Consider the following 13,398-nt stretch of genomic DNA (forward strand, 5'->3'; position numbering starts at 1 on the left):
GTTTACCCTCCTAAAAACTATATATAATATTCAACCAAATAAATTTTAAAACCAAAATAACTAAACATTTTAATATTTAATACAAATTAAAAATAAAACTTATTAAACAATATTTACACGAATAACACTAATAATATTCATTAAACTTCATATCAATCTCAGATTTCTTAAAATACAGTGACAAACTCTTTAAATTATTTATTTTGAATTAAGCTGGATAAAAAAGTATGAAATACATTTTATTCTTTTTTTATTTAATTAATTATATATATATATATAATTTTTATTTCTTTATACAACAAAAATACATTTATTTTCAAATTATTACTAAAAAAAAAATGTATTTATACAGACTAATACAATTAGATACCCTGTACAAAAATCTATAAAATAATAAAATATATCTACATATTGCATGTGTCCATTTTGGTATACAAATGTATTATGAATACAATTTAATTAAACACTATGACTACAAATAATATCAGTAAACAATTGTCAAATCATTTCTCATATTTTCCTAGAAAATATAATTTATTCAATTTCAACTAAAATGTCCTACAAAGCAAAAGAATCAAAAAAACAAATAAAATTTAAGTGCAAACCTCAGTTACACCCTAGCGACCAATGGGTTTCAATTGGAACAGGAAATTATTATAAAGGAAAATGGAATCATAGAACGATGTCTGGAGATGGAATTTACGTCATGCAAAATGGTAATCAATTAAAATATTTTATAAAGATGAATCATCACTGTTTATTTACTTACATGTAGGTACATATAATGTATATACTCGTACATTAATATTATAATTTATAACCTAATTATTTTATTTTAAAACTTAATTTCGTAATTTTAATTTTATCATTACTATCACAATGTATAATAATTTAAACCCTTAGAAAATTAATTTATTTGTTATTGAAATTATGTTATAGCGTATTTAGTTTATACGTACGGTTACTTTTGGTAAAACAAAAAGAAATGTTTCTTAAATAATAAAATATTATTAGAATATTAAAACAAAATATTAGTCAATCACAAGTTGACTAGATTTGACACTTTATATGTCATTGTTTTAATTGTAAAGATATGAAATGTTATTATTAATGATGTAGTTTATGATAAAAATATCGAAATATATAGGTAATATAATTAATTTGTACTTTACTTACGCTTACCTACTGCATATTATGACATTAAAATCGATATTGGATTAACACAGCTCTATTGTATCTCATCAAAACAGTTATTATTCATACATAGTATGTTTAAAACCTACAGTTATAAAAAAATCATGTTTCAGTGTAATACATAACATAACATAATATTATAATTATTTTATAAATTGAATCGATTATTTCAGAAATCCGTAAAGTACAAATTTTAAAATTCCCAGTTTGTCGCAGAAAGCAGTCTCAAGTGCCATTTATTAACCGGTTTCTAAACTAAACACATTATTTGACCAAAAATTAAACAGCCATAGACTTTCGATACTTGACGGGTTTTTGCATTAAACGAAGTATTTTATTTCATAAAACAATAATCTGAACCTGACACATTTTTCATCATTTTGGCGTCTGATGGGTTTCTGAAATAATCGCTTCAATTACATAATCGTAAATAGTTTAAATACAACTAATTTTTATAATTAATTAAATATATTAAAAAGAAAAATATTTAAATGGTAAAGGGATGGCTGGCGGTCGTTTTTTTAAATTTTTTTAATTTAGTTAGCAAAAGTTGAATAAACCATGTATAAATATGTGAGTATGAATATAAAAGAACACTATTGAGTGATAAATACATTTGATTTGCTCTTAGATTTAATAAATGTTTTTACTGACTGTCTTCTTAAAATGAAATTTATTTGGTGTGTAGTTTAAAAAAAATATCACTGAATCGATTTTTAGGAACTGTTTACGAGGGCAATTTTGACGACGGATTGTTTCACGGAGATGGATCTATATACTATTCATCAGGATCCCGAATTGAAGGAGTTTGGGAAAAAGGCAAATGTGTGCAACAAAATTACATATTCAGTGACGGTCTCAGATTTCAACAAAATAATTGGCAGTACTGTAAGGTGCCCGACAGAAGGTATTACTCCTGTCAACAATATCCCTATTAAAATATTAATATATTTAAAACGTTTAAAAATATATATAATATATATTCTTCAATTTTTCAACCACGATAAATAGATAATAATAAAATATAATTTATTTAATATAAAATTTGAATGATCTTGAAAATTTATCAATATTAATACTCTAAAATATATATTATATATATTATAAATTAATATTATTACTTTTCTTTAAATAAATTTACAAACCTAAATAATGTTTGTTAATATATTTTAAATTTTCCAATTCGATTAGATAGATGAAAACCGAATTTTTATTGTATTTTATATTTATGTCATTGTGAAATTACACTGAACGTGAAATCAATAAACAAAAAATGTTTAGACATTATTATATTAATTATACACAACTTCCTGACAATTGCCACGAACGATCGATACCTACTCGAGTACTGTACATGTTGCATACATAGTCTATTTCGTTTACAATTATAATAGTAAAAATATAAATTAAACTTATAACCATTAAATATATTATTTAAGTAGTAAAAAAAAATAAGTATTATTTATGGAATAGCTATTGTTTTAAAATCATAGTATTTATACTGCAATAATATAATATTTTTTCAAAGGTACAAATATTAGTCTACATTACGATGTTTTTTTTCTATATAACTACTTTATATCTATATTTAAATATTATTATCCAGTTTCGTACCAATAAAATTAAAATGTTTGTAATTTTTACTTTGGAATTAAACTAAGCTGATTATTTTTTTTATTTCATAAAAAAATCACAGATTATTTTCATTTGTTTTATATTTATAATGAATAATAAAACATATTACTAAATATTCATATGAATAACTATTATTTATTTTAAAAATATACATATTTATAACATCTAGATATCGCCTAAAATTCAAATGCTGTTAATAGTATTTTAGAAGTAAGAAATGTTTATTCTGTATGATTTATATAAATAACAAATACATAAAAATATACTCTTATCGGACAATTCAAGAACTGAACTTTTTTTCAATGTAATGCTTAAATATATTTTTAAAATTAAAAGCTTACGAATGAATGGGAAATTAATTAAAATGTACATAATGTAAATAAAATGTCCAAGTTGTTTAAACTAAAACCTATACAAACATTTTGAGAACTTAATACGTGTAAAAACAAATTGTAGAAACTCGTAGCATTTAAAAAATTAAATTAACCAGTCATTGCTCGAACATTACAATTTCATTAACTGTGCAGAATATTTTATAGTTTTTAATTGAAATGGATTAATTAATCAGCGTCGTGAAAAAGTCACAGTTTATGTACAAATTTGTTTATACATATGTATATTAAATTGATGCTTCAAGATCAGAATAATTTGAGCATAAATCAATTAGAATAAATGAACTTAAAAAGTATGCAAAATGATGAATTTATTCATAAATACATTTTTACCATTATAACTTGATTAATCCTTTTCATTAATATTCTTAAACGGAAATTTTTCCAAAGTCTGATTTAAAATATTATTAATTTTAACACGTCGAAAAAAACGACATTAATATTAAAAGATAGCTTTTGATCGTCACGACGGATACGTAGTTATGCTTAATATTGTGAACATATAATATAATGTATCTGAAATATTTTCTGACCAAGATTTCATACCAATACATGATATTGGTACTATAATTATATTAGTTAAGTCTATAAATGCATGATGTGTGGAAGCTGCATAGGAACGTTATAAATGGATCGATTGCGTATGCCATGACAATATTGTTTCCTGTTTAACATTTCCTATACATAGGATATATTTTGCACTATTTCGTACTATATTATTCCTGAGTAAATGCAAATTCCGTAACCAAAACCATAAACTGCAACCATTGGTGTCCAAATTATCACATGATGTATATTATATAATTATACGATAGTACACTATGGAAACTCGGACAACTATGTTAAATCATAAACACGGTATTATGGAGTAAACGGCAAATCCAAATCTAAATTATTTGACCCCCATAATTGGCACAGACAGTAATTCGATGGGAAATGGTTAATCGTTCCCTGTAGAACTATATTTTTAAAATTTGACAACAAAAGATATCTCTACATACATACGGTATCTTAATATCAGTGTTTGTCTTCTAAATGTATTAGTATAGCTTAACTAACAAAATATAATGAAAATAACTAAAATCTTATTTAATTTGTTCTATGAATAATATACCTACATTTTTTTTTTATATATATAAATATAGTATATTCATACGTAATATTTTACCATTTTTACCTAATAAAATAAATTTGAATTATCACAATGGCATTAAAAAAAAAATATCTACATATTTTTAATATTTTCATTACTGTACTATGTACCGCAAAAATTCTACCATTTACATGGGTACGTTTATTTTACTAATGCCTAAATAGTAAATATTAGTGTTGGGCAACGATATAATTTTGTGTATCGATATCGTTCAGATTTTTCCGATATTTTATCGCGATATCGTTATTTGTACGATATCGATATCGTATCGAAAATATAATTTTATGTTTACCTAAACAATTAAAAAAAAAACTTTTCGTAATAATTTGATTATTAATCAGTAATCACTATACGATGTTAGAAATGTTCGAAAAATAACGGACGTTTACATCACACCGACGACACAAATTACACTGTGAATTATGGAATATCCAGTGGTAGTGTGGTACTATACCGTATTCCTCTTAAAAGCCAGCTAAATATAATATTCAATAAAAGTTATAACATTGTTGGCAATATAAAAAAAACCTGTTTCCTTTTTAGATAACATTATAATGGATTATTAATAGTGTACAATAATTGACATTTCACTGGAACACGCGTAGTGTACACCAAACGTTATCAGCTGACACCTATTATTATTTATTATAGCTTAAAACCTACAAATAGTAAATACTAAATAGTAAATACCATGTATTTTTCTTGAAAAATATTATTTTCGATATAACGATTTATCGTACAATACAAAATAATATCGATGTCGATAATTTGTCACGATATCGATATCGTATCGAATTATCGATATCGTTGCCCATCACTAGTAAATATACAATATTCCGTGCAAAATAATTAAATGCTTAAGTAGCTAGGTTACTAGACGTATTTTATTCATTAATAATTTAAACTCAGTGTGAAATTAAATTAAAAATAAGTAAATTATATAGATGACTTACTTTATAGTTTGCCAAATACCAAACAGCTTAAAATATCTAAAACAAGTAATATCTATTTTTCTTAGTATTCCACTTAAAAAAAAAAAAAAATGTATTAGAGTCGTCTTTATACTCGTACTATCGAAAAAAAATATTTTTAAAAATGTCTTATTATCCTTAAAAATATCTTTCGTAATCCTTACAATAACAAATAAGCTGTTCATACATAAGAAAAAAGTTTTTGAGATTAAGTAAAATTTATATTTATATATATATATATATATTTACTCGAAAGTACCTACCTATACTTTGTCACAGGGCGGATTAAATTCATTTTTGTCGAACAAAAAATTGACATCCGCTGTCATTTTATATTAATGATGTTATTGTGAACACATATGGTAGTTTGTTACTAACGAAAAAATACTTATAATTTATAACATAATGAAAAACTACCAAAAAATATATTAATAAAAAAGCTACTAATGCTGCTATAGACATCTACCAAAGTAATACAATCACTTTTATCTTCGATAAAACCATACCGAAAATTCCAATTAATATATTTTTCTTTATTATTCATGATACAGCTTCAACTGCTATGGTTATTAGCTTGTAACAAAAAAATGAAAATATTATTGGTTAGATCATAATATAGTAATACTATATATTATGGTTCCTTAAATAGGTTGTACATATCTGTTTTTTTTTTTTTTTTGGTTACAATAAATAGTATAATAGGTCTTTAGATTAGATTATACATATCAATTTGTTTTAGAAATGAGATTATTTTATTGGTGTTGTCAAGGGTTAGACTGAGGGCTTTGAAGAGGTTTTCGGACAATTCTAGACTTTTCTGGTATCTATAAAATTACGACAGTGGACCAGGAGGTGCTTGGCTGTGAGAGATTTTCCGCAAGTTTGGCACATCACAGGTTCTTCTCTGCACATAAGATGTCCATGGGATATCTTTGAGTGACTTATACGTAGTCTGTTGATGACTACTTTATCTTTAATTAATATTTACACTTATAATAATCATTATTTAATTTATATTTTTCAATGCTGTTAGAATTTCCAAAAGAACCATGAAAGCGATTTTAAATAGTATTGTAAACACAATATTAAATCAATACAATTTTTGATTCATCATCATCATTATACCGGCCATCGTTATTTTAGATTTGCCATTGAACATGTCAATGGTTTTGAATCAGCTGCTAGGAGTTATCTTACCAATCGACAGCCTACGATCGTAGTGCCAAATGGAGCATATGACGCGGGTGATGGATTTTACTGGCCGCTTACGAACACTGTTCACAATTACTGGACAAGTGAGTTGATTAGGTAAGTATCTACAAAGTTCTAATGCTCAAACATAATATAATAATATAAATACAAGCAAATTTCTCGATGGTTAACGAGATTTTCACGAAAAACGGTCAATAAACGCTGAAATTATTATTATTTGATTTGCAACCATATAAGCTATATTATATTCATTTAACCTAATTCAAGAAGAATATTTATCTAAAAAAAAAATAAAGTTTTGTATTTTTCTTCCAACTGATTTTTATTTTATAAAAAAAAAAATTTATAATTCCGTAGTAAACTACAGTGAGTATTACCAAATGTTATTTTTAACAATAGTTTAAACAGTAGATAAATTATTTAATCGTGCCACGGCTATTTTTCACCAAAAGTCATTAAATTCTTTATTTTTTTTTTAAATTTTAATATTAATTGAATAATTAATTTTGCATAACTAAATTAATCACTAGGTAAGTTGGTAGTAGTTGCATATTATTTAATATACATATTCAAAAGTTTATGCCGTGCAAATTTACTTTTATTTGAAACAAATGAACAATGTATCTGTCATTATTATGGACACTATTAATGATCGTTAATTTATTTATTTTTTATCGACATTGTCAAAAATTGTCAAATTACATATTGTTATGTAAAAACAAATTATTGATGTGCATACTTCATAATAGCTTTACACGAGTATGTTCCTCTCATATAGGGTCCCAACGGTAGAATGCAGTAATTGGATTATTGAAAACTGTCATCGAGGTGGCAGAAGAGTGGTAGGTTTTCAACCAGAGTTTTACAAAAATTGGTATAGTACAACAGAAGAAAATGAAGGAGAATCTACAACTGCAGATAACAAATCTTCCAAACAATTCATTCACGACGACCAATCTATTATGGCTGAAATCAAATCAGTTCCTTGGTTCGATTTATCTCTACCAAGCATTATACAGTAAGCAAAAATAATTACAAAACAAGACTATTTTAATTGTGTTTTATTCTAATTTCTATTAATCTAATAGTTAGACCGATATATTCATCATCAATAATAATTAATTTTTAAAAACCACAAAACGAAATAATATATTTCATGTAACTGTTTAAATACGTTCTATTTTATTAGGCTTTTGTTGTCTTTACTTCTAAAGTCTTATTCATTATTATATTTTATTTCCATATATACTTATTTAATAACAATATGTTAAAAAAATGCATTATAATATACTCGTAATTGACTGTGTGAGTAATTAAATAGTTATCTATTATGTCAAAATCATAAGTTATTTAATGTAAGTATAGTACCTATTGGTAATGCGATAATATTTAAATATAATTTTTGTTATACAATATTATATAAATATATGATTATAAATTTAATTATGAATTTACACTTAATCAAATATAATAAGTTATTATTATCATCAATTCGAAAACATCTATGATAAACCCGCTTATTTTTTTTTTTAACTATAACTTGTGTAATTAATTTAAAAAAGACTTTTTACACGGACGTAATCATTTTCCGCCAAAGTGACCTCTACCGTTTTCACAATGACCGCTTTTCTCTAGAGGCTATATTCCAATTTACACTAAAAAAATATATTTATATATATATATATATTATTTTTAATATTTTTATAGAACTCCTGAACTATATCCATCAAGCTATAATGATTATGATTTACACCCCTCGCCTCACCTAAATCACGTAATCACATCAATATTAAAAGTTTAACATTAATATATATTGGATTAAAATATAAAACATAAAAAGTACAAAAATATAAATAGATTGTTAATTCAATGTTTTATTGTACAAAAAGTAGACTTTTTTCGTAGCGCCTACACTTTGAAATACCGTACACCTATAAACGTATTAGACACATTAAAAATATTTATAAATCAGCAAAATATACCCATGGTTACTCGTTATCATTTCAATGTTCTCATTATAAAAAAAAAAAAAAAACAAAAAAAAAAAACAATTAACATGCAGTTCAATAATTATTTTAAAAATCAATAATTAATTTTCACTAATGTTGTCGCGGTATAAATTCACTGAAGCTTTTATTAGCATTCACAATAACACGTCCAAAATATCAAAATCGTATAATATTATTTTAGTGAAAATCAAAACATAAATTTTAATGGAAAACAGAAATAGTGACAACAATTGAAGGTCATTTTGGCGAAAAACAGAAATCTTTCTTTACACCTTACTTATCATTCTCAATTTCCATCCAGTGACGTTCAAATAATTGTTATGTTAAACCATTGCAAGTTCAAGTGATGATATTTAAGTCGATGGATATTTTTTTTTATTTTTTTTTTTTTAATTTAAACGCAAACAATGATCTGTAATTTGTCTATTCCGTTTGACTATAAAAAATGTAAAATGGTGATGTAATTTTATATTATATTATAGTCTGTGACTTTTTGATAATAAATGTAATAAGAAATACCGCAAATTCCTCAGACTACACAATTATTAATATCGTGTGCCAACTAATACCAGAATTAACGGAATTATTTTTCAATATTTATTGTAAAAGGTTAGCTGTCTAAGAAATTAATGAAAAGCTTCGAGAGGAAATAACTCTGAAAATAAATATATTTTATACAACAATATATTGTTGTAATATCAGAATATAAGAATGAATATGATATGTTGTCATATTTTATATTTATGAAGTATTTTGCATGTAGGTATCTATTAATAATATCGATCATATTAATATATAATACATTTTTCACTAAAAAAAAATATAGCTAAGATTAACACTTAAACATTATCAAAATATAAATTTTTTATAATATCTAATAATTAATATCTTAGTCTACTTTTGTGGTATTAAAAATTTGCTCTATATTGATTTCTTAAATATAGTTATAAAAACTTATGTTAAATTGTATAAAAATATGTTTGTCAAAAAAATAACAAAAATCTTATTTGAAAATCATGGTACTTGTAGTACCATGATTTTCATCATGTAGCTATTGTACATAAAATACTATGAAATTATACATGTTTAGCCCATTGAAAAGATTGGTATATAATACCAAATTCATCATATATAGAACGAAATTATAAATCATAAAAAAATTAATTTGTGTCACTATTTACATTAATTTGATTAATAACAAATTAGAGTATATACATAATTATTATTTATTTACCTGATAACATTAAAAATAAATGATAAGCTTGAGATTTTTTTTCGATACCTATTCCAATAGTTAATTAGTTGTTGAATTAACGGTTAAGACCACAGTTGTTTATTTTTAGCAAATATTTTATTTAAACGACTTAAAAATTTAAACAATATCTACATAATATAGATTAAAAAAAATATATATGTATGACAGTTTTTATTTAAATTTAAAAAACAAAGCTCTAGCGCGTTGATGAGCTAACTGATATTAACCAAATGTGTTGTTTGAAAAATGACCAAAAATAGTGAACTCACTCAGTAAATCTGTCAACATTATACATAAACACTTGATATAAAAATACATTTTATTTAGAAATTAATTAAAAATAGTTTATTGAAATTTAAATTAAATATATACATGATAAAAATTGCACTTATAAAACAATTAAAAAGTATTATGTATGAGGTTATTTCAATAAAACTAATAAATAAATAATCGTTGTCCTACTCATATCTATAAACGAGAAACATTGTTGGACTTTAATATACTTTTATTATTACATTCGGTTATGATAAAAAACAATTGACATTATTATTAATATAATCAACAACAATAAAATGTTTTATTGATATTATTAAGTATTCATACTTCATTTTTTATTATGTACATTACAATGAATGATCCAGCTTAATTACTGTAGCATCAAACGATGTTAAACATCGAAAAATATGTAATTAATTTAATAATACCTTTACCAATTATACACACTGTATATTAAAATATAATTATTATAACACACCTACTCGTTTATAATGGCGTAGGTCAAAAACATTGTAAAACCTTGTAACATACAACAGACACAAACTTTTGTTGTTAATAAATAATAAATTGTTTATAAGAAAAAAAATCATTAACCGTCATATTTGCATAGTTTATTCGTTTTCAATACGTACATAAATCGTCACGTAAATCATTTTTAAATATTAATTACCTACTTGAATTAAATCTGTATATAATCTACATCCGAAAAAATTCGGTGAATGCGTTACCAAATATTTCTCGACAAAAGTACTTATGTTTGCAACTGTAAACTTCAAATAGTTCAAACTAATTACAATGTCATGTTTTATACAGTAATATTATTAAAACAAAAGAAAACTCTTAAAGTTTAATTACTCGTTTTCAGCACACTTTAAGGGGGGATATGGATAGTCAAATGCTGTAATAATACCGGTATATATGATACGGCGATCTCTTCCCCAATTATACATTTCTGACAAATAGTGGAATACGGAGTGGTCCATTTAACGGTACCTAAATTTATTTCATCACTAAGTTTTGAAAATGTGAACAAATAAAAAGTTTAATTAGTTTTTATTCTATTGACAGTTTAGTTTAATTAGAACAAACACACTTACTTTAATTGTATAATATTCTGACGTAGACAAATCATCAAACAACTTTTAAATTGTTGATAAACATAAAAGCAAGTTGAAAGTACCCATAAATGTTAAAAGTAAAAGATATACGTATATATAATGTTTCAACATATCATAAACTTGAAATATCTTGGTAAGCTATATTACTATGAGATAGGTACACAATACAAATTCTAGAAAAATATTCTGCATCAAAATGAATTTAAATTATAAATATATTTATAGTAAATTAGATAAAACTATAAATTTATCCAGAAACTTGACAATGGTATGATAGAAAACAACAGCTGGCTATTTTGAAAAAAAATCCAATAGTGCACAATTTTGTTGTGTCTACTGTCTACTATTGAAACTGAATTGAAAAAATACACTTTTTAAAATATGATAATATTATAAATATTACGAGTTTAAGAGTAAGATATATTATACATTATTTAGTACTAATAATGTTTTGAAATGCGTATTTAAATATGTAATATAAATCACGAAATATGTACAAAAAACATTGGCTGACAGATGATTATTAACTGTTAATTCAAAAGTAAAAAAGGTGTTAAAAAATACCGAAAGTGTTGATTATTTTAATTTCACGAATATCTTAAGTATAGAAATTCGTCATTTCGTTGTGAGTAGTGACGAACAAAATAACGGTACAAAATTCACTGAAAAACACGATTAACCCGGATGTATTTAAAAAAAAGATGAAAAATAAATTAATGACTTAATATGTGATGTTGAAAAATGAAATTTTATGTTTGTATAATAAAATAGAAAAAAATATTAAATATTATATATCAAAAAAAAAAACATCGTAAATAAAATAAAAATTATAAACAATATGACAAAGATTCGAAAAAAAATACAAAATAATATTTTAGTGAGTATACGCAATAATATTAATGATTAAATAAATTACGATTTTTTTCCTACACTCTCACTTATTGTAAATATTTATTTTATAGACTGTGTATACAAAAAATTTAAATTAAAATAATATATACGTATAATATATTTATTATAATTTACTTCTTAAAGGTAACAGCATTTGTGTTTCTATTAAACTCTTAATCTGATTATTACTCAATTTCAGGTCGATACATGAACCTTTTCTATTGGATCAATTTTCTTCATCGTCGTCGTCGTCATCGTTATCAGTCGAAAGTTTTCAACTAAGCCGTTGTCAAAGGACATTGATGTTGACTGACTGAGAGGCTGCAAATTGCAGTTAACGAATTAATAATAACATTGAAGGATCACTACCAACGATTATATTTAAAAATATAAATAATAAATAAAATATTGAGAATAATTAAAATTGATTTAATGTGTTATCAATGATTCTACAACTCAATACATAAAAATTACAAAATATGGAGAAGCGATTAGTGTGATTTATAAAAATCGTATTTCGAATTTTTCTTTTTTTTTTTTCAATGGTTATTCGCTATACAGATGAAATTATTGTGTTGTAATTCGTGCTATAAGAAAGTGCACAACTATGTATTGGAATAAACATGACAGCATTTGTCACTACATAAATAATATTATGTACTAGACAGTAGACAGTAGACACTACGAAAAGTGAATTGCTTGGTTAGCTTTCAAGTACATAAATACACGATAGTAAAAATATTGTAATGCAATATTAATAAGATTTAGGCTTCTGTTTTATAATATGCCTGTTATATTATTATATAGGTACAAAAACCATTTATTATAATATGATAATATTATATAGTATGTACAATATACGTCATAAATGATTCACTTAACACGTATTAATAAATTATACTTTGGTTTTTATATTTTTATTTTAATCATCTCCTTCAATGAAGTCTTATTTGTAGTACTTGTTTTATAGCGAATTCGCCCTGCACAGTGTACTTATAGCAAGTATAGCATTACCTATGATTTTACATCACACACGCGTCGTCAACAGAAACAATAATAATAAATATAAATAATACGCGCAAAGCAATTTTCAAGTGATACGTTATAACTTATATTACGGATGGGACGCAAAAAATTAAAATTTATGAGTTGCGAAGACCTTTATATATACATACTACGAGAAACTGGGAACTTATAATATGTTTAAGGAGGAAGTATTTACGAGCCACATGCTAATATTTTTATTAAAAAAGATTAACCAGCAGTTTTAAAGTATAGACACTGACCTTGAT

The 13,398-nt window shown here is 24.2% G+C and overlaps 1 protein-coding gene across 1 annotated transcript; it reads left to right on the forward strand.

The window, feature by feature from the left end:
* Positions 1 to 553: 553 nt before the first annotated feature.
* Positions 554 to 12,423, forward strand: LOC112594001 (MORN repeat-containing protein 5). Its single transcript, XM_025338589.1, has 5 exons — positions 554 to 716; positions 1,915 to 2,101; positions 6,489 to 6,653; positions 7,336 to 7,575; positions 12,306 to 12,423. Exons 1-5 carry the CDS (start codon positions 554 to 556, stop codon positions 12,421 to 12,423), a joined length of 873 nt encoding a protein of 290 aa, XP_025194374.1.
* The last annotated feature ends 975 nt before the right edge of the window (positions 12,424 to 13,398 follow it).

Source organism: Melanaphis sacchari, unplaced genomic scaffold (genome assembly GCF_002803265.2).
Source record: "Melanaphis sacchari strain LSU unplaced genomic scaffold, SCAv2.0 Contig21_pilon_pilon, whole genome shotgun sequence".
Lineage (NCBI taxonomy): Eukaryota > Metazoa > Arthropoda > Insecta > Hemiptera > Aphididae > Melanaphis > Melanaphis sacchari.